The 21143-nt window shown below is 54.3% G+C and overlaps 2 protein-coding genes across 2 annotated transcripts in view; both read right to left on the reverse strand.

The window, feature by feature from the left end:
- The window catches only part of LOC127033138 (zinc finger protein 850-like), a 47389-nt gene extending 30137 nt beyond the window's left edge, over positions 1-17252 (reverse strand). Inside the window, exons 1-4 of the mRNA XM_050920942.1 lie at positions 16840-17252; positions 15725-15812; positions 4289-4414; positions 3128-3241 (exon numbers count right to left, since the gene is read on the reverse strand). Coding sequence (XP_050776899.1) covers positions 3128-3241; positions 4289-4414; positions 15725-15812; positions 16840-17022 — 511 coding nt within the window. The 5' untranslated portion in view covers positions 17023-17252. The remainder of the gene's footprint in view (positions 1-3127; positions 3242-4288; positions 4415-15724; positions 15813-16839) is intronic.
- Positions 10236-19607, reverse strand: LOC127033325 (zinc finger protein 84-like). Its single transcript, XM_050921330.1, has 4 exons — positions 19398-19607; positions 15050-15176; positions 14328-14441; positions 10236-14002 (listed from the first exon to the last, which is right to left on the reverse strand). Exons 2-4 carry the CDS (start codon positions 15081-15083, stop codon positions 12651-12653), a joined length of 1500 nt encoding a protein of 499 aa, XP_050777287.1. The 5' UTR covers positions 15084-15176; positions 19398-19607; the 3' UTR covers positions 10236-12650.
- Between the last annotated feature and the right edge of the window lie 1536 nt (positions 19608-21143).

The raw sequence follows: 21143 nt of genomic DNA on the forward strand, positions 1-21143 counted from the left end.
GCTCTCCCTTGCCTCTTAGCCTATCATCCCCAATACCCCAGCACCTCCTGCTTCCCAGCTCCACCAGCCCCAACCATTCCATCCCCAGTTCCCTCCCCATAACCCATCCTCCTGGTCCCTCAATATTTGATCCCCCAGAGCCCAGCGCCCTGGGGATTTGGGGAGGGGAGGAGTTACCAGCCCCCTGGGACACTCCCCCTGCAGAGAACAGCTCCAGATCAGTGGGGAGCCCAGCCCAAGGAGTGGTAGAAGATGGAGGGTGAGGATCAGTGCTTAGAGTGAAGATGGGGCCTGGCCCAAGTATCCTTCTCCTTCTCTCCATGGCAGGGACATCCCGGTTGGGAGGGGAAGGAAGAGGGGGGAACTTCAGTCAAACAGGGAGCGTCCGGAGGAGTTTCTCTCTCTTCCTTCCCCCACCTTTGGCCTATCTGCTCAGCTGCCAGGGCTGCAGCAGGGAGGAGGGGCTGATCGAGGCTTCTCCTCCTCTGCCTGGGGTTTGCTTAGACCAGGCAGAGCCGGAGGGTCACTGACCAGCTGCTGCTGGATCCTCATCCCAGCGACGGGCAGCTGGATCCTGGGGAGCCAAACACCCCTGATGTGTGTGGGAACGAGGAAATACATTTGTCATCATGGCCAGTCCTAGTCAGGGCACTCAGAGAATTTCCCTGCCGTATGGAGGAGTCTCTTATATCCAATGCAGGGTTAGCTCCACTTGGAGCATTTTCCACACTAAGAACGTCTCAGATGTTTCTTCCCTGTGCGGATTTGTGGATCCCTGATACTCTGGAAACACCAAATGATGCTTCCCCCACATTCAAGGTCTCTCTGTTGTGTTGATCACTGATGTGTGCAGTCAAATGGAATCTTTTCCAGCAGTTAAGCTATTTCTAGGGTCTCTCACCTTTGTGGATTTTCCGGTGTTTGGAGAGCTTTGAGCTCCTATTGAAGCTTTCCCCACACTCAAGGCATTTATAAGGTCTCTCTCCTGTGTGGATTCTCCCATGTTGAGTAAGGTAGGAGCGCAGACTGAAAGTTTTCCCACACTCCAGGCATTTATGGGGTTTCTCTCCTGTGTGAGTTTTGTGATGTGTATTAAGGGCTGATTTCATATTGAAACTTTTCCCACACTTGAGGCATTTGTAAGGTCTTTCTCCTGTGTGGATTCTCACATGTTGAGTAAGGGATGAACTTTCCATAAAACTTTTCCCACACTTGAGACATTTGTAGGGTTTTTCTCCCGTGTGGATTCGTCCATGTTTAATAAGGGATGAACTTGCCATAAAACTTTTCCCACACTCAAGGCATCCATAGGGTCTCTCTCCCGTGTGGGTTCTCTGATGTGTAGTAAGGTGTGAGTTATAAATAAAACTTTTCCCGCACTCCTGGCATTTATAAGGTCTCTCTTCTGTGTGGGTTTTCTGATGTGTAGTAAGCTTTGAGTTATAAATAAAACTTTTCCCACACTCCTGGCATTTATAAGGTCTCTCTCCTGTGTGGGTTCTCTGATGTGCAGTAAGATGTGACCTCTGACTAAAACTTTCCCCACAGTCAAAGCATTTAAAGGGTCTATCTCCGGTGTGAACTCTCTGGTGTATAGTAAGTTGTGACTTCCGAATGAAGCTTTCCCCACAGTCCAAGCATTTATACGATCGCTCTCCTGTGTGGATTGCCTGATGTCTAGTAAGTTTTATTCTCTCAACAAAACTTTTCCCACACTCGAGGCATGTATAGGGTTTGTCACCTGTATGGATTCTCTGATGCTTAACAAGGCCTGATTGATAAAAGAAACTTTTCCCACACTCAAAACATTTACAAGGTCTCTCTCCTGTGTGGATTTTCCTATGTTTAATAAGGTATGAGCTCTGACCAAAACTTTTCCCACAGTCCACGCATTTATATAGTTTCTCACTAGTGTGGATTCTCTCATGTTTAATAAGGTCCGATCCCGCACAGAAAAGTTTCTCACACTGAAGGCATTTGTAGCGTCTCTCTCTTGTCCTCAGACATGGATGTCTAATAAAGTCTGAGTGCTGAATGAAACTTCTACCACACTGAAGGCATTTATATGGTCTCTCTCCCGTGTGGATTTTCCTGTGTTTATTAAAGTTTGAGCGCTGAGTGAAAGTTTTCCCACAGTCCAGGCATTTATGGGGTTTCTCACCTGAGTGGGTTTTCTGATGTGAATTAAGGGTTGATTTCAAGCTGAAACTTCTTCCACACTCACAGCATCTATATGGTCTCTCGCCTGTGTGCAGTTTCTGATGTACAGTAAGGTGTGAACTCTGACTGAAAGTTTTCCCACACTGAAGGCACTTATATGGTCTCTCTCCTGTGTGCACTCTCTGGTGTATAAGAAGACGTAGCTTTTTACTGAAGCATTTCCCACACTCTATGCATTTATAGGACTTCTCTCCTGTGTGGGTTCTCCAATGTCTAATAAGGAATGTACTGACACGGAAACTTTTCCCACAATCAAGGTATTTGTAGGGTTTTTCTTCACTGTGACTTGTCTGCTGGACTGTGGTTTTCTTGGGATTCTTGCATCTTCCACCGCCTTGAATAGATTCATCCAGTTTCTTCCCAGGATAGTTTCCCAGCTGCATCTCTGATCTGTGTCGATCTCCCCAGGCATTTCCTTGTTCCAAGCACTGGGAAAAATTCCCTTCAGCTCTTCTCAAAAACGTCTCCTGTGGTTCCACTTGCTCAGGACCTTCCTGCTGCTGATTCTCCCCCTTGTTCTCACTCACTGTCCTATCACCTGCTGGGAGAGAGAGAATCCAGACAGGAGTCACTGCCTGTGCCGGGGAGAAAGGACAGAAAGGGGAATAGCAAAGAGGGAAAACACAACACAGTGACTGCTGGGGAGATGGAGACACTGGATTCTGCCTCCACATCCCACCCAAACACTCCCAGGGAAGGAAAGTCAGGGAGGAAAGTCATGACAGCTAACAGGATGGGTGGGAAGCCGTGACTGATATTTGCCTTAATGATACGACACCTGCTGACAGCAGGCCTGACCTGGTTGAGATGGGGCAGAACTGAGTCCTCGCTCACAGCACGTGTTTGGAGTCCCAGGTTTTTCCTTCACTCTCGAGATGTTTCTTTCTCAGTTTCCCTGACTCCTCACCTGTGCAAGTGCCTCTCGGACTCTCCCTTTCCTCATCGGCCTGGAGATCCGAGACCCACGGCTCTTCCCCTCGTTCCAGCCGGGCGATCAGGTCAGGTTTGGGAATGGGGAATCCTGCGCAGGGGGTGAAATCATGCAAAGTCCGGAGTCTTGCAGAGTATTTGTCATAGGGAACGTTCCTTGAGGTTTACTTGGCCCTACGAGCGACTGTGGTAACTCAGACCCTTTGGCAGCAGCAGACATCTCGCGGTGGGGGTGGGGTGTTGTCACGCCCTCACTAGGAAGCCTCAGGGTAGATGCATCTGGGGGACTCTCTGGTACGCAGAGCTCTGGTGTTAAACTCCTGCCTATTTCCAAACCAGCACGTAGGTGCTGAAACTAGCCATGCTGGGGGAGCTGCTGCACCTCCTGGATTGAAGTGGTTTCCATTAGATCCAGGGTTTACAGTTTGGTTCGATGGATCTCAGCACCCCCACCTGTACAACCTGTCCCAGCAGCCCTGAGCCTGCAGCACTGAGAGCCTCCCCAGGGGTGGAGCTAGTCCCAAGAGGGCCAGTCAGCAGAGTGTGAAGGAGAAATAACACAGGCAGGGCAATCCCCTGCTTCTGGCCCCTTGACAGCTGGAGAGACGGGATGGAGAGATGAATTAGCCTGTCCTTTAGGTTTCTGACCTCCTTGTTCCCTCGAAGGGGGTATGGAGATGCAAGTCTCTCTCACAGTGGAGCTGTGGAATGCACTGGGGTTCTCAAGTTTTTCTGTCTGAGTCCCTTCCACACCCCCCACCAACATAGTATAAAAACGCCACGGCCCACCTCTGCCACACCAATTGTTTTTTGCGTATAAATGCCAGGGCCAGCATTAGGGGGTAGTGAGCAGGACAATTCCCCAGGGTTTCATACAACACGAGGCGGCATAAACCTAAGTTGCTCAGGCTTTATCTTCAGCCCCATGCAGTGGGGCTTCCATTTTGTGCCCTGGGCCTCAGCAAATCTAATTCTGGCCCTGCTTGGTGGCCTCCCTGAAACCTGCTCGCAGCCCCACAGGGGCCCCTGGTTGAGAGCCACGGCACTATGTGACCCCACTCCTTCCTAATCCAACTGAGCAGAGTCAGACATGCAGACCTCAGGGCTTAGAATAGCTGAGGGGACGGGAATCCCTTACCCAGCGAGGTCACCGTCTCGTAGTTCTCCAGCATGACGTCCCTGTAGAGGGCTCTCTGAGCGGGGTCCAGCAGAGCCCCTGCCCCTGGGTGAAATACACAGCCACCTCCTCGAAGGTCACCGGCATCTGAAACAACAAGAGTCCCCCACTCAGCACCTGCTGCCCCAGCCACAGTCCTGCTAGTCACAGGAAAAGGAAAAGAACCTCAAGCTCTGGGAGGGCGAGAGTAACAAACTCAGACCCCTGCTGCTCAGAGCAGCCAGGAGGCTTCAGGGGGTGGGAGAAGGTGAGAGCTCCTTGTCCCCCCAGCACACGGAGCAGGGCAGGGTCTTCTCATTTCCCACACACCTGCCAGCCACAGGCTGATCCAGGAATAGTAAACAAGGAAAACCAGAAAAGTGGAGGGAAAAAGAAAAAATACTGAAAGACAAGGCTATGCATGGCTGTGAGAAATACCTGTGACAAGCTGCCCCACATGGATCTAGTAGGGAATTAATAACTGACCAAAAGCAGGGGGATGTAAAGAATACTAAAGCTGCAGCAATAAAACTAGGAAGCAGAGCTCTGAGCCAGGGACAGGGACAGGAATCCCGACAGCTTCCCTGCGTATTTCACAGCAGCCTCTGGCCAGTGGGGTCAGGCTCCAGCACTGGGAGTCTGGTCAGTTTTCCCAGCCCTGTGGGGGCGGGGAGGTTCCTGGTTCAGAAATGCAGGAATTTCCCTCCCCCCAATGGGCCTGTTCGGCAGGGCGGGGGCTGGCGGCAGTAGGGTGACCAGAGAGTAAGTGTGAAAAATCGGGACAGGGGGTGGGGGGTAATAGGAGCCTGTTTAAAAAAAAAATTGGGACCGTCCCTATAAAATCGGGACATCTGGTCACCCTCGGCGGCAGCTTTCCCGGGCCCCGGGCGGGAATCGCAGCCAGCTCCGCTGGGAGCAGCCCGGGGCCAAACCTCCCTCTGCAGCCCGGGGGTGCCGGGGGGGGCGGGTCTCTCTCACCTTCCCTCCGAGCGGGGCCCCCCGGGGCAGGGGCCGGGCCGGGCTGGGGGCTCTGCCCTGGGAGAGGCTCCTGGGGAGCAGCGGGAAGGGCCCTGCTGGAGATTCCCCTCTCCCGGCTGCAGCCAGGGCTCCGGGCTCCCAGCACCAGCCGCCGGGGCTCGGGGATCTCGCTGGGAGCCAGAGTCACCGCAGCGGCTGCGAGTCACTTCCTGCTGCCGGGCCGGAGCCCAGCGCTCGTTCCCACCCAGCTGCTCCTGGGTCCTAGCGATCAACCTTGCACATCCAGCCCCCTGACCCAGACCCTGCCCTCTGGCGGCCCCACCGCCCCTGGGCTCCAGCAGCTTCTGCCCGCATTAAGGGGGCATCGTGCATAGATGCCTCCCTGTTAGTGACTGGACAGAAAGGAGACATCCAGACCCCAGGGCGGGGGGAGAAGGAACGTTTCTAAAGGAGACCGGGGATCGTTCCAGAGACTCCCCAAAATCCTCAAGCACATGGGAGTGAGAGGTCCTGGTCCTAGAGAGGCTGCCCAGAGCCCTAGCTTAATTTGTACCAGAGCTTCCCAAAGGTGAGCCTCAGCCAGCAGCTCTGGGCCTGGCAGTTCATAGCCCCAGTATCTCTAAGCCTGGCAGTTCACAGCCCTGGAACATCTGGACGTGGCAGTTCATAGCCCTGGCACCTCTAGGCTCAGCAGTTCACAGTCCCAGCACCTCTGGGCCTGGCAGTTCAGAGCCCCAGCACCCCAGGGGCAGGGGGATGTAGGCACCCACCAGCGCTGGAGAAAGTTGACATCTACGAACACAGTCTGTGGCGGGACCAGCTGGGGGATAGGGCTGGTCGCTGGAGCTGGTGCTGCCACATATGCAGCACACAGCTGCCTAGGGCACCATGAAATTTGGTGCAATTTGCCGAACCCGGGAGGCATGGATCAGCCACGAACCTGGGTGGCTTGGCTTGGACCCAGGAGAGGGCTGAGCAGTGCAGCACAGCCTGGAACCAGCTGGGATGGCCCAGCCCAGAGCCACGGCGGCCCGACCAAACCCAGATGGCCTAGCCCAAAGCCAGCTGCAGCCTGGCCTGGACACAACTGTGGTGGCCAAGCTTGAACCTAGCTGTGATGGCCCAGCCCAGCCTGAACCCAGGCAGCCCGACCTGGAGCCAGCCTCTGCCGGGGCAGCACAGCCAGAATCCAGATAGCCCAGCTTGGAGCCAGCTGCAGCTGGGGTGGCCCGGCCTGAACCCAGTTGTGGCCAGGGAAGCCCAGCCTAATCCTAGCCATGTTGGCCTGGCCCAGACCCAGCCGCGGTCGGGGTGGCCTGACCCAAACCCAGGTGGCCCATCCCTGTCACGGGGCACCCCTCCCTGAACCTAGACCCGGCCTGGACCTGGTAAGGTGAAACCTTTCATCTTACCAGCTGGGGCTTATCCTGTGGCCACAGCCCTGAAACCAGGTACTGCTGCAAGGAGACAGAGCTGGGGGGAGTCCTCTACCACTGATGTAGCCCTGGAGCACTTTCCTGCACCCCAAACCCCTCATCCTCGGCCCCACCCAAGCCCTCCACCCGACCCCACCCAACCCTCTGTCCCAGCCGAGGCCCTCATCCCCAGCCCCTCCCCCCCAGAGCAGGCACCCCCAGCCAGATCCCTCACAACCCTGCACCCCAACCCTCTGCCCCAGCCCTGAGCCCCCTCCCACACTATGAATCCCTTGTCCCCACCTCCACCACATTAATTTTGTTCTGTGCACCGATATGAAGGCAATGTGTCACACATCAACTCCATATCAGTGCACAGAACAAAATTCATTCTGCACATGGGTGGGAAATATTAGCAGGAACACTAGTGGTAAGGCTAAGAGAACAGGGGCTTTGGAAAACCCAGCTCAGCAATCACAATGTGAGTGTATCTCCTGCAAACAGACCTAGAGGCCATAGTCTGATTCTCTCCTCACAACAACTTCACACTGGTGTGCGCAGGTCATGTGGCTCCAGTGGGATTACTCCTGATTAACAGCGGGGGAGAGAAAGGAGAATGAACCTGATGGCCCAGTCAGACTGGTCCTGATTTGTACTGGGGTCAGGGAGAGGGGAACAAGATTTCAGAGAGTTTTATCTCTATGAGAAGTTTGAGGAGCCTATGACAGGGCAGGGGTGAGGTTGGCTGGGTGACCTCACTGTGCATTTCCATCCCAAACCACATCTGCATTGCTTTAACCTTTCACCTTACCAGGGCCAGCTCTAAGTTTTTTTGCCACCCCAAGCGAAGAAATCTCCACCCCCCTTTTTCTTGGCTTTTACACATTTGCACTTTGCAATGTTGTTTTTTTGGGGTTATTTGGACTGGGTGTGGTACTGATACAGCACTGGGCAAGGAATGCCTCTGAATCTGCTTGAGCTGGGTTTATCTGCCTGAATTTCTTATTGAGACAGAGGAGCTGAAAACCCCATGGGCCATTAGAGCGCCTGAGTAATTCGTGCCACCCATGATGATGTGCGGAGGGGAAATACAGAACAGAGAGGGACATTTCAAGAGGCTTAAATCACCGTGTGCTTTGCTGCCCCAGGGTCACGGCTGCGTCTCTTGAAGGAAGGCGAGGGGCTTGTGCAGCCACGATCTGAGGCTAAGCGAGAGCTCTCAAAAGGGGACAGTTATCGCTTGAGACAGCCCTTTCCTGGGCATGCTCCGTATTTCAGTCTTAATAGGAGCTGGGCTGCTGTTTCTGAGCACTTTCTGCTACTTTTGCTCATTTAAAATGAGCCTGATGTTCCCCAAATCATTGACTGAAATGGGCAAGGTGCGTGCTGGAGACTTGCCTGCTGTCTGACAGGTGCTAATTCCGACACTGCCACTTGATCAAAGGGTCGGGTCATTATCTTTAAAAAGTTGTGCCTGAATGAAAGGATTTCTCCTGGCTGAGATTCATTTTCAGGGGGACGGGAGAGAAGAAAGGGGAAAGCCGGGCTAACCCTTGAAGGGGTATTTTCATGGCTCTCTCTCCCAGTGCGTCTCACTGAGCCCCACTGACTGTACTGCAGCGCAGGGTTACCTGGCTGACGGCACTGACAGTGTTATTGGCCGCTCGGGGCTTCCTTCCCAGCCCTGGTAAGTTCTTGGCGGCTTTCTCGTTGTTCCTCGGGGGACTCGGGATTTAGGAACATGAAGTCGCTCTTGGCGGACTCTGGGTTCAGGCAGACTTTGTAGCAGTAGCCCAGAGGGCCGCTGCCCGCCACATCCAGGCAGCTGGTTGACACGTTGTTGCCCGAGGAGAGCTGGGGCTTGATGCTGGAATTTCTGAAGATGTCAGCTGGAATGTCGCCCCTGGAAACGTGCTGCCCCTGGAAACGTGCCCCCTCAAGCACGTGCCTGCTTTGCTGGTGCCTACAGCCGGTCCTGAACCTCACCTCTGCAGCTGGCAGCCATTTCATGCAAAACAACGGAGACTGGGAGTGGGAGAAACTAAATTGTCCTTTATTATTCCAAAGGACAAGCAAAAGACAGACTCCTTTCCCCACCCCCAGCCCAGCCCAGCCCACTGCTGCACCCAACTCCCCCATGGACCGGCAACATCTACACATCTGGAGAAAAGCGCAGAGAAGCCACAAGAGGCGCTGGGAGCCTGTCACAAAAGCAAACACCCCGGGAGCAGGGAATCCAAAGAGCTCAGGTTGGAGGGGTGAGTGGGGCAGAGGCAGTCTCTGTCATCCCCACACAGGACACTGTGGTAGAGGAGGAGGGGGGTGACCAGCAGGGCTGTCAGGTTCCCCATCTCCCTCTGCCCCCATCACTGAGGCTCGGCCTGGCTTCAAGGCTGCCCCGGTCTCCCAACATTCCCAGCTCCTTTCCTGCCTGCACCCAACCACGCAGCATCTCAGCAATAGGGAGACGCTGCCCCCTCCCGTCATTTTTCTTGGGGTGTTGATCAGAGCCATGTAGATTTTAGGGACAGCTTCACACAACACTCAGGCCAAGTCTAGTCTCTCTCTGGGTCTGATGCAGCGAGTTTACAGCTGTCTGGCTCTGAGGATCAAATTCAGCCACTTTCCAGTTCTGTTCTCCCCGTCTTTTCCCCGTCCTAATGGTATCTCACATCTCTGCAGGGATCAGGCAGTAACTTCATTCCCTGTTTCAGTCTCTGAGTGTAAATCTAGCGGTCAATCTCCATGTTTGTGCTGATATTGATAATTATCATGGTTATAACAACACAAAAATCCTGTGACAATAATAGAAAAAGGTCAAAATACATTTTAAAAGGACTATTCTGGCAAAGGACCACTTGTGTTGTGATTTTCTCAATAAATCTGAGCTACACCCTGTCAAGCTAAACTAATACCAAAATGAGTGACCAATCAGTGGTCGGGAAGAGAGAAAAACCCACAAAAAACATGTTCATAAAGTGAAATCTCAGAGAATCTTCAGATTCAAAATCAGGACAATATATTTACCCATTTCCTTCTAAAATGGCTAAACCTGCTTTATTTCTCACCTACGGTGACCAGACAGCAAGTGTGAAAAATTGGGACAGAGGGTGGGGGGTAACAGGTGCCTGATAAGACAAAGCCCCAAACATCAGGACTGTCCCTATAAAATTGGGACATCTGGTCACCCTATTCTCGCCTCATTATTTTGTCATGTTAGTTACACAAGTTTTAGCATCATTCTAATAAAAACAAAGCAGCTTCACATCTACAAATGATCTGGACTAGCCTGGACAAAAACTGGGAGCAATTTTACCAAGGGCTGGTCTACGCTGTGGGGGGGGAGGGGCAGGAGAGTGTCAATGTAAGATACGCAACTTCAGCTATGAGAATAGCATAGCTGAAGGTGACATATCTTAGATTGACTTACCTCTCGTCCTCACGGCGTGGGATCGACAGCTGCGGCTCCCCTGTCGACTCCACTTCCGCCTCTCGTCCTCGTGGAGTTCCAGAGTCGACGGGGAATGCGTCTAGACGAGACACAATAAATCAACCTCCGACAAATCGATCGCTACCCATCGATCCGGCGGGTAGTGTGGACGTACCCCAAGAGATGGAAACAGGGCTATAAGATCAGAAAGGTCAAAATGTGCCTTCAGATTAATTTGGATTTGGACACTTTCTGTCATGGAGAGCCAGGGACATGGTGATAAGTGACACCTTGGGAGGCAGCGGGTAAAATGGGGACAGGATAAAACTCTCCATTGCTGGGACAGAGGCTACTGCATCGAGTGTGAAGGGTGACAGTGCTGGGGGAAGGAGGGAATCTCTTGGACTCACCCCATTGCCCTGAAATAGCACAGAAGCTAAAACACCACATTTAACTGTCCCCACCTAAGGCTGCACAACAACCTATTTAGCTCTGTGTAGGTGCTCAAGGAACCCACCCGGGGACCTGTCAGGTCACCTGGCCCCAACTATGCTACAGCACAGACCTGCCAGGGCCAGGGCACCCCTATCCCATGCCCAATGCCAGCTGGGGTGGTAGGGCGTAGCCTGGCCCCAGCCATGGTGGCTCGGCCCTGTCGCAGGGCGCCCCTCCCCTAATCTAACCCCAGTCCTGTCACCTCTCTCCCCACCGCAGCCCCGGAGGAATCTGGTGGAGGGTCACAGAGATGTGCTGGCTAATCCCAACCACATTTCCTGTAACAGAACCTCCAAGGCTGATGTTGCTGAGGGGGATCTCCAGGCCTCCCACAAAAGGCCCTGTGGGAATCATTCCCACTCAGAGGCGCTGTCTGAATGCAGAGGAGGCAGGGAGAAGGGGCAGAGGAGGTGAGTGATGAGATGCAGCACCTCTCTACCCCTGCGCTCTCCCTCACCTCTTATCCCATCATCCCCAAACACTCGATATCCCAGCACCCTGCTCCCTTGGTTCCAGTTCCTCCAGCCCCAAACTTTTAATGTCTAATTTCCTTCCAAAATACATCCTTGTCCCTTAACTCTTAATCCCCCAGAACCAAGCGCCCTGGGGAATTTGGGGAGAGGAGGAGTTACCAACCCCATGGACACTCCCCCTGCAGGAAACAGCTCCAGGTAAGTGGGGGAGCACAGCCCAGGGGCTGGTGGAAGATGAAGGGGGACAGGTGTCTAGAGTGAAGCTGGGGCCTGGCCCAAGTGTCTTTCTTCTTCGAGTGATAGTCCCTATTGTATTCCATGAGGATTATGCGCCTACACTGTGCCAGGAGCCAGAGCTTTTCAAAGTCGGAGTGTCCGTTGGTCCACATATGTGCCCTTGTACCAGCTTGTGGGCTCACCCCAGGCGATAAGGTGTGGGACAGACTGACCGCATCTACAGTTCCTTCTCACCGCCACAGGACACAAGTCACAGCTTCTGCTGTCTTCTCATCCTGAGCACTGCGCTGTCCAATCTTTCCGGGAAGACTGTTTTTATTCTTGTACACAGGATTTTACTATTTTTGTAGCAATTTTCTTGTGTCTAGAAGGGAAGGTGGGATCTCTCGGCCTTCCCCAAATGCCTCTGTGGGAATCAGGCCCTCTCAGTGGTGCTGTCTGAATGCAGAGGGGCAGGGAGAAGGGGCAGAAGGGGTGAGTGATGAGAGGCAGCATCTCTCTACCCGTGCTCTCCCTCGCCTCTTATTCCATGATCCCCAAACATTCGCTAGCCCCAGCACCCAGCTCCCGTGCTTCCCAGCTCCACCAGCCCCAACCATTCCATCCCCAGTTCCCTCCCCATAACCCATCAGTCTGATCCCTCAATATTTGATCTCCCGGAGCCCAGCGCCCTGGGGGATTTGGAGAGGGGAGGAGTTACCAGCTCCCAGGGACACTCCCCCTCCAGGGAACAGCTCCAGGACAGTGGAGGAGCCCAGCCCAGGGGCTGGTGGAAGATGGGGGATGGGGACAGGTGTCTACAATGAAGGTGGGGCCTGGCCCAAGTGTCCTTCTCATCTCCATGGCAGGGGGATGGGAGGGGAAGGCAGAGAAGGGGACTTCAGCCAGGCAGAGGGAGCGGCTGGAGGAGTTTCTCTCTCTCCCTTCCCTCACCTGTGGCCCATCAGCTCAGCAGCCAGGGCTGCAGCAGGGAGGAGGGGCTGATGGGGGCTTCTCCTCCTCTGCCTGGGGTTTGCTTAGACCAGGCAAAGCCAGAGCGTCACTGACCAGCTGCTGCTGGATCCTCACCCCAGCACTGGGCAGCTGGATTCTTGGGAGCCAAACGCCCCTAATGTGTGTGGGAACGAGGAAATGGGTTTGTCACCACGGCGAGCCCCAGTCAGGGCCCTGATCGAATTTCCCTGCTCTGATGTCCAACATGGCGTTAGCTCCACTTGGAGCATTTTCCACACTGAGAACATCTCAGAGTTTTCTTCCCTTTGTGGATTTGCGGATGCCTGATATCATGGAAGCAACAAACGAAGCTGCCCCCACATTCAAGGTCCCTCTGTTGTCTGTATCACTGAAGTGTGAGCTTGGATTGAATCTTTTCCCGCAGTCAAGCTATTCATAGGGTTGCTCTCACCCTTGTGGGTTTTCCGATGTTTAGTGAGGTTTGAGCTCTTACTGAAGCTTTTCCCACAAGCAAGGCATTCATGAGGTTTATAGCCTGTGTGGATTCTCTGATGTAAGATGAGGTTTGATCTGTGCATGAAACTTTTCCCACAGTCGAGACATTTATAGGGTCTTTCTCCCGTGTGGCTCGCCTGGTGTCTAACAAGGGATGATCTGTGTGGGAAACTTTTCCCACAGTCCAAGCACTTATGGGGTCTCTCGCCTGTGTGGGTTGCCTGATGTGTAATAAGGGCTGATCTCCGTGTGAAATTGTTCCCACACTCCAAGCACTTATGGGGTCTCTCTCCTGTGTGGATTGTCTGATGTCTATTACGGGCCGATCTGTGTGTGAAACTTTTCCCACAGTCCAAGCACTTATAGGGTTTTTCTCCTGTGTGGATTCTCTGGTGTGTAACCAGGCCTGATCTCTGTGTGAAACTTTTCCCACAATCGAGGCATTTATAGGGTCTTTCTCCCCTCTGGATTCGCCAGTGTTCAGTAAGGTCTGATTTGTGGCTGAAACTTTCCCCACAGTCCAGGCATTTATAGGGCCTCTCTCTTGTGTGGATCTGCCGATGCTTAGTAAGGTTTGAGCGGTTATTGAAGCTTTTCCCACAGTCCAAGCATTTATAGGGCTTCTCTCCCGTGTGGATTGTCTGATGTGACAGAAGGTCTGTTTTCTGGATGAAACTTTTCCCACAGTGCAGACACTGATGAGGTTTATCTCCAGTGTGAGTCCTCTGATGTCTAATAAGGTGTGAGCTCTCAGTGAAACTCTTCCCACAGTCGAGGCATTTATAGGGTCTCTCCCCTGTGTGGGTCCTCCAATGTCCAATGAGGTGTGAGCTACGGCTAAAACTTTTCCCACAGTCCAGGCACTTATGGGGTTTCTCTCCAGTATGGACTGTTTGATGTGTAACGAGCTGTGATCTCAGAATGAATTGTTCCCCACCCTGGAGGCAGTGATAGGGTTTCTCTTCCTGGGGATTTGTCTGCTGGGCTGTGGGATCCTTGTCTTCACCTCCATATATAACAGTTTCATTCATTTTCTTCTCTGGGTGGTTTTCCAGCAGCCTCTCTGACCTGTGCCAATTTCCCCAGGCTTCTCCCTCTTCCAAGCACTGGGATAAATTCCCTTCAGCTCTTCCCTCAAAGGTCCCCTGTGGTTCCACTGCCCCAGGAACATCCTCATGACGATTCCCCTCCTCCTTCTCACTCACACTCTCATCACCTGCTGGGAGAGAGAGAGAGACAGACACTCCAGGAGAAAGAGGAATAGCTCAAAGGGAAAACCCAACACGCTAAAGCTGTGAAGACTGAGCAACTGGATTCTGTCTCTACTTCCCACCCAAACACTCACAGGGAACGAAAGTTGGGAAGGAAACTCCTGCAGCTAACAGGGTGGGTGGAAAGCCATGAGCGATATCTGCCGACTACAGCCCTGCCCGGGCTGACATGAGGCAGAACTAAGGGCGCTCACTCATCACAAATTTTTGGGTTTCTTAACTTTTTCCTTCACTCGCCGGACAGTTTCTCTGTCAGTGTCACTGGGTCCTCACCTGTGCGGGTGCCTCTTGGTATCTCTTTTTCCTTGCAGGCCTGGAGATCGGGGATCCACAGCTCTTCCCCTCGTTCCAGCCGGGCGATCAGGTCAGGTTTGGGAATGGGAAATCCTGTGCAGTGGGTGAAATCAGCCCAGATGAGGGTGTGTAGAGGATCGGAAGAGCGTCTGTCACAAAGGGCATTCTATGAATTGAACCTGTTCCCGTGTTGTGCTGAGAGAATTTGGAATCCAAGGAGATGGGAACATAGCTGAGCCCTCTTGAGGGAGGCAGTTGTCTGGGGAAGTGGGGAGAATTGTTACGCCCTCACTAGCAGTTTCCAGGATCTGTGCACTTTGGGGGCCTTGCTGATAAACACACAGCTCTGGAGTTAAACCCCTGCAGAGCCCAGAGCCCTCCCCATGGCTGGAGCTATTCCCAAGGAAGGAGGTGACCAGGGATTGTGTGCGCAACCGAGAAACAATACAGACAGGATAATATACAGCTTCTATCCCCTTGAAAGCTGCAGGGTGGGTGGGGATGGTTTAGCACATCCATTAGGTTTTGGCATCCTGGTCCCATTGAAGGGGGTTTGGAGATGCAATTCTCTCTCTTACACAGCAGCTGTGGATTATGGAACCCATTCTGCTCCAGTCTAACTGACCAGGGAAGAACCTGACCAGAGTCAGAAATGCAGTCCCAAAACTTTGTAATAACCGAGGGCACAGGAGTCCCTTTACCCAGTGAGGTCACAGTCTCATAATTCTCCCACATGACGTCCCTGTAGAGGGTTCTCTGACCAGGGTCCAGCAGAGCCCCCTGCCCCTGGGTGAAATACACAGCCACCTCCTCGAAGGTCACCAGCCTCTGAAACAACAAGAGTCCCCCAGCAACAATCCCACGAGTCACACAGGAAAGGAAGAAGAAAAAATAAACATCTCAGAAGCTCTGGGAGGACAACAGTATGGAATCCCACCCCTACCCTGCTCAGAGCAACCAGGGTGGGGAGAAACTGAGAGCTCCTTGTCCCTCCCAGTAGATGGAGGAGGGCAGGGTCTTCTCATTTACCATCCACTTGCCAGCCAGAGGTGATACGGGAAGCAGAGCTCTGAGCTGGGGACAGGAATCCTGACAGCTTCCCTTTGTATTTCACAGTAGCCTCTGGCTAATGGGTTCAGGCTCCAGCACTGGGACTCTGGACTTTTCCCAGCCCTGTTCAGGGCGGTGTTTCCTGGTTCAGAAATAGGAGAACGTCCCCACCCCTCCAAGGGCCTGTTTGGAAAATCAAGTCCAGGCTGAACCTGTCCCAGCAGATTTATCGTACCCTGTCCCCTCCCTCCCTGCCTCACGCTGTGTGTTTCCTGCCCTTCCTCCTCCACAACAACCCTCTCTTCAGTTCCCTGAAAATCCCCTACCTGATCTGGCTCCAACACAGCCATTTCCCTTCCCTCTCCCGTGGGATAGGGGCTGATCTGGACCAAAACCTGGATGTGATTCTCCAGCCTGTCAGGGTGAGAGGGGAGATGGGGGAAGTTACAGAAAGGGCTTGACTCCATTTCACACCCCAATTCCCCCCAGGCTCTCTCCCTTATTCCTGGGAGGATTCGGCGCAAGTGCGCATGCACAGAATTTATGTCCCCTGCAGATTCCTTTGTTTCACCACAGAAAATTCTGATGATGAAGCAAAAGGAAGCCACAAAAGCAGTCATGCGAGCCTCCTCAGCAGTATTTTTCTGGTGTGTAAGACAGCTGGCAGAGAGGTAAATCACTGTGGGATGGGTAGAATGGCTCCTACCCTGCGCTTGGCTCAGCTGCTAGTTCTGGCTGGGCTGGGGAACACAGGACTTCCTATTCCCCGGCACAGCACCTGGGGCCATGTTAGATGCACCCCCAGGTTTATCCCCTGGTGTAGGATGCTCTGCAAACTCACCCTCCCACTCATGCTTCCTGCACCCATCGCTCCTCAGCTGCAGGGGGATGGATGGCTATGAAGGGAGCTGCTCCCCTATCCGCCCAAGCCCTGTGCATCCAGACCCGCTCACACTCAGACTCTTCCACTGAGACTCACCCCCCTCTGCACCCAATGCCCCTCGACAAGCCCCACTCCGCCTGCACCTTGACCACCCCAAGGAGCCACTCGCACCTGGATCTCCACCCTAGTGGGCCCCAACTAGATGCACCTGGATCACAAGCCCACTGACCCCACTCTCCAGCATCTGGATGCCCCCATTAAGCCTCCAGCACCCAGACCCCCTGGCTGAGATCTATCTACCACCCACGCTCAGACCTCACCCTGCCGAGCCCTAACCACCTTCACCTGGACGCTCCAGCAGAGTCCCATTACCGTTCCACCCAGAACCCCCCAACAAGCCCCTGTGTGTCCAGATCCCCCTTCACACAGATCTTCCACTGAGCTACCCAGATTGTTCCACACAGGACCCTCTCAACCCACACCTGGATTCCCCCCACACCAAGCCCCTCCACACTGGGATCCTGCCCTGCTGAGCCTGCCTGCCCACACCTGGTGCACCTGGCATGGGGGACAGGGCCCTGGGGTGTTTCTGGGGCAAGCCTGGTCCTTGCGCTGTGTCAGGATTGGGTGCAGCCTCACCACTGAGTCCGTGTCCTGGAAGGTGGAGCTGCAGAGTGATCTCTCCCACCTCTGTGCAGCTGGTGGCCTGTGCTCCCCAATTCCATGCTGGAGCCTCCACATTTATTTGACTAAAACAATTGCAGAATTTTAAAATACTGTGCACAAAATGTTTATTTTTTTGTGCGCAGAATGCCCTCAGAAGCATCTCCCTGCAGACAGATGCTCCGGACTCTGCCATGCTGGGAAGAAACCCTGTTAGTTCATTACCATCCAGGCCAGGTCCCTCCCAGCAGAACTAAACCCATTGGGGCACTTTTAAATCCTCCCAGTAAGAGCATCCCTGAGCTGAATGCTAGAGAAAAAGCAGAATCAAAGGAGCCACTTTGCAGGATTCCCCCTGACAGTATACCCAAAGGCAGCACATACCCCCACCCTCCGAGCAGCCCAGTGATTCAAGTGAGACAGGACCTGGCTTTTCCTCTCTCAGCTCCTCTCCTTGTGCCCAGGAGAGTCAGTCTGTCCAGGGGAATGTGGGGAATGGATCCAGGCAGGGCTGGGACCTGGGAACCTCCCTCCCCACTTCCTGCTCCTGCTGCCCCTTTCAGTCTGGTCACCTTCCCTCTCTCCCGTTCCCTCTGTCTGGGAGAACTGATTCTGCCCAAGTTACATGGGCATTTGCTCTTCAGTAGACTGATCGATTTGAACTTGGCTGTGCAAGAAGCAACAGATTGGGGAGCCACAGGCACAGGGGGAACCCCCTCCCCCTCCAGTATAATCTCACCAGCGGGTCCCTCAACGGGGCCCTTTGTGCAGAGTCACTTTCCTGCCCGGCCCCAGCCTTGTCCCTCAGGTCTCCCCATCACCTGCAGGCTGCAGCTCTGGGGATGGTGTCAGCAGAGCCCGGGACTGCCCCAGGGGCTGGTTCCAGCCACCGAGAAAGTTCCCACGGGGGCTGGGCAGGGAAGGGGCTTTGCTGAAGGTCTCTCCCAGGCTCAGACTCCGCTGGATAAGAAACAGCATCTCAGTCTGGCTCCCAGCTCAAAACGGAGGAGGCGGCAGCTTTTGATCCGGGGAGCTGAACTCCTGGGCTGTAATAACATGAGCAGGGAGAGACACATACCCGCCTCCTGCTCTTCCTTCTTATAGCCATAGTGTTTCCCGGGGCTGCGGCCACCAAGATTTTTTGAGCTGCCTCCACTCTTCTTGGATGCGCATTGCACAGCAATCGCAGTTACCGGTGGACCAGCCAAAAGTAGCCTGTTCACCGCCACCACCCCCCCCCGTCACCCCAGCACCAGCTATAAGAAAACAGGCAACACATTAGCCCCCCAACGGATAACACGCCGGCATCCAGGGGCTCATGTGGGGATGGGTTGTAACAAGGCTCTCTGTGCTCTGGAGGACGGGACTGTGCGATTCACCAAGGAGGTCTACGTGCCACCACTCCGCAGCCAAGAGAGCAGGGTAGTGATCTGTCGTCTACCAAAAGGGGTGGTGCTTTACAAAACCTTCATCAACCTTGTCCTCACCAAAGAGGTGGAGAGCTTCAAGCTAGTCACCATGCTCTGAGGCTCTGCTGCCTCACACAGTAACGACTGGTGGAGTGGGACTGATCACCGTGACAAACCTGGCACTCCATGAAAAAGACGTCTGAGGACTTCTCTAGGTCTGAAATGACTTGTTGGCAACTCCAGTTTCCTGCTCCTAGAACTCATTGGGTGTAGATTTGAGAGTTACAAGGTAATCTGGACTGCCCTGAAGTTTTTTTGAGAAATATATAGCCTACTTTCCGTTAGCCAGAACCGGAGCCCTCTGGTGACCCTCTGAACCTCCCTGTCCTGCCCCGGCAGCCCCCAGGACAGGCAGGCAGAGGCTGATCTCAATGGCCCATCCGCACTCACCCCCTGCCAGAGCCAGCAGTGACTCCAGTCTGACTCTGGTGTGGCTGAGAGCTGAATCTTGCCCACAAATCAGACCAGGGCCCTGGGCTGCCCTCTACACTCAGGAGACAGACCCCAAAATAATGGGTTTGCTTTAAAGTGTAAGAGTGTGTGTGTGTGCATGTGTGCACCTTGTAGCTTCTGAGCCCTGAGGGGTTAGTCCCCTTGTTTGACCAGTTTCAGGAGGGAAAAAAAATCCCCACTGAGACCCTCAACATCTTGTGTCCCATGGGCCGAAAGAGCTGCCTTTGTATCTCTCTCCACCCCTCTGCCTTCTCCCTGCCTCTGTCTCTCCCTTCCCCAGCCAGTCTCCCCACACCCCCCTTTCCCTCACAGTGCCCCCCACTCACATCTTCCCCCATTCCAGCCTCGCTCCCCTCAGCCTCACAATCTCCCCGGCCCGATCCCCCCGCATCGCCCCATCTTCCCTTCAGTGCGCCCCTGCCCCATCCCAGCCTGCCCCCCGCAGCCCCAGCACCCGCCTCCTGCCCTCACCCGCTGCACCTCTTTAGCCTCCGCCCCCTGCAGCCCGGGGCGGGGGCGGGTCTCTCTCACCTTCCCTCCGAGCGGGGCCCCCCGGGGCAGGGGCCGGGCCGGGCTGGGGGCTCTGCCCTGGGAGAGGCTCCTGGGGAGCAGCGGGAAGGGCCCTGCTGGAGATTCCCCTCTCCCGGCTGCAGCCAGGGCTCCGGGCTCCCAGCACCAGCCGCCGGGGCTCGGGGATCTCGCCAGGAGCCTGGGAGCCAGAGTCACCGCAGCGGCTGCGAGTCACTTCCTGCTGCCGGGCCGGAGCCCAGCGCTCGTTCCCACCCAGCTGCTCCTGGGTCCTAGCGATATCCCCGCACTGCGCTTCGCCTCTCTGTGTCTGGCTTCTTTGGGCTTGTCTACACTGGCACTTTTCAGCACTGCGACTTTCTCACCGCAAGTTTCAGCTCTGTAAAGGGCCAGTGTAGACAGCGCACTAGCGCTGGGAGTAGAGTGACCAGATGTCCCGTTTTTATAGGGACAGTCCTGTTCTTTGGGACTTATTTTTATATACACTCCTATTACCCCCTACCCCCATCCTGTTTTTTCTCAGTTGCTATCCAGTCACCCTAGCTGGGAGCCACACTCCCTAGGAGCTACGTCCCTCATGGAGGTGAGTTTTTGCTGTGCCACCACTACACAAGCCACCTTCAATCATGCCAGTGTAGACAAGCCCTTACACTCATAGACTTTAACATAAGAAGGGATCATCACAATCATCTAGTCCAGGGGTTCTCACGACAAAATTGTTGGTGGCCTCAGAGTTGGTGGCTCTCGCTGGTGGCCGCTCTGACACTTTTTTCCTAAAATACTTAATTAAATTTAGGAAAAACCAATAAATGTGCACAGAGGTAAGTATGGGAATGGTCCTGCTATTTGGGGGAACTTTCCTGGCTTATACACCACTCAGGTGGAATCAAATAGCAGCAGGATCTGAGTCCTCACTCCCACTCCCGTCACCCGGAAACCTGAAAGACCTTGAAGACTCCACTTCCACTCTAGTCCTCATAATCCGGACAAGGATGGACCCAGGATTCCCGTGGGGCTCGACCCCCAAGGCAGGGTCTAGGGTGTCCCCACTCCAGGGTGCTCGCTACACTCTGGATGCTTTCCTGACCATTGCATAGAATTCAGAACAAATACAATTCATTAAGCAGCAAGTAATTAAAAAAATGGGACCAGTGAAAGGAAAACATGTCACCTCGCTCTGTGGGATGAACCACAACCAGTGTCTCTGGAATGTCAGGGCAGTCCACAGTCTGTTTCTTGCACATCCCAGGTCTCCTGCCCAGGCCCTGGCTGTGCTGCAGGGATGCGGCAGATTGGACAGTTGCTCTGGCAGTAGCCAGATGCCCTTACAGGGGTGGCTCCAGGCACCAGCATGACAAGCGCGTGCTTGGGGCAGCAAGCCACTGGGGGCGCTCTTCCAGTCGCTGCGAGGGCCGCAGACAGGCTGCCTTCGGCGGTTTACCTGTGGAGGGTCTGCTGGTCCCGCGGCTTCGGCGGACCTCCCACAGGCGTGCCACCGAAGGCAGCCTGCCTGCCGTGCTTGGGGTGGCAAAATGCCTAGAGCCGCCCCTGTGCCCTTATGTGCTAGGTGACAGGACCCTTCTTCCCAGCATCGACCCTGGTCATGGTTAGGATCTGCCTCTCAGTCCAGCCTGCAAGCCCACTGCCCGGGGTCCCCCCTTGCTCTCCCCAGCTGCTCACAGCACTCAGCTCTCGACTGATCCAGCCCCAGTTCCCCTCTGCCTCAGCACTGCTGCTGCTCTTTCTCCA

The sequence above is a fragment of the Gopherus flavomarginatus genome, chromosome 12 (assembly GCF_025201925.1).
Source record: "Gopherus flavomarginatus isolate rGopFla2 chromosome 12, rGopFla2.mat.asm, whole genome shotgun sequence".
NCBI classification, from domain to species: domain Eukaryota; kingdom Metazoa; phylum Chordata; order Testudines; family Testudinidae; genus Gopherus; species Gopherus flavomarginatus.

Bases quoted from the DNA above. Each gene is read 5' to 3' on its own strand.
- LOC127033325 (XM_050921330.1), bottom strand. From the start codon at position 15,083: ATGTGGGAGAATTATGAGACTGTGACCTCACTGG. The intron at 14,442-15,049 runs GTAAAGGGACTC...CCCACTGCACAG, and splicing joins TGAGACTGTGACCTCACTGG to GATTTCCCATTCCCAAACCT. The intron at 14,003-14,327 runs GTGAGGACCCAG...TCTCTCTCCCAG, and splicing joins ACCAAGAGGCACCCGCACAG to CAGGTGATGAGAGTGTGAGT.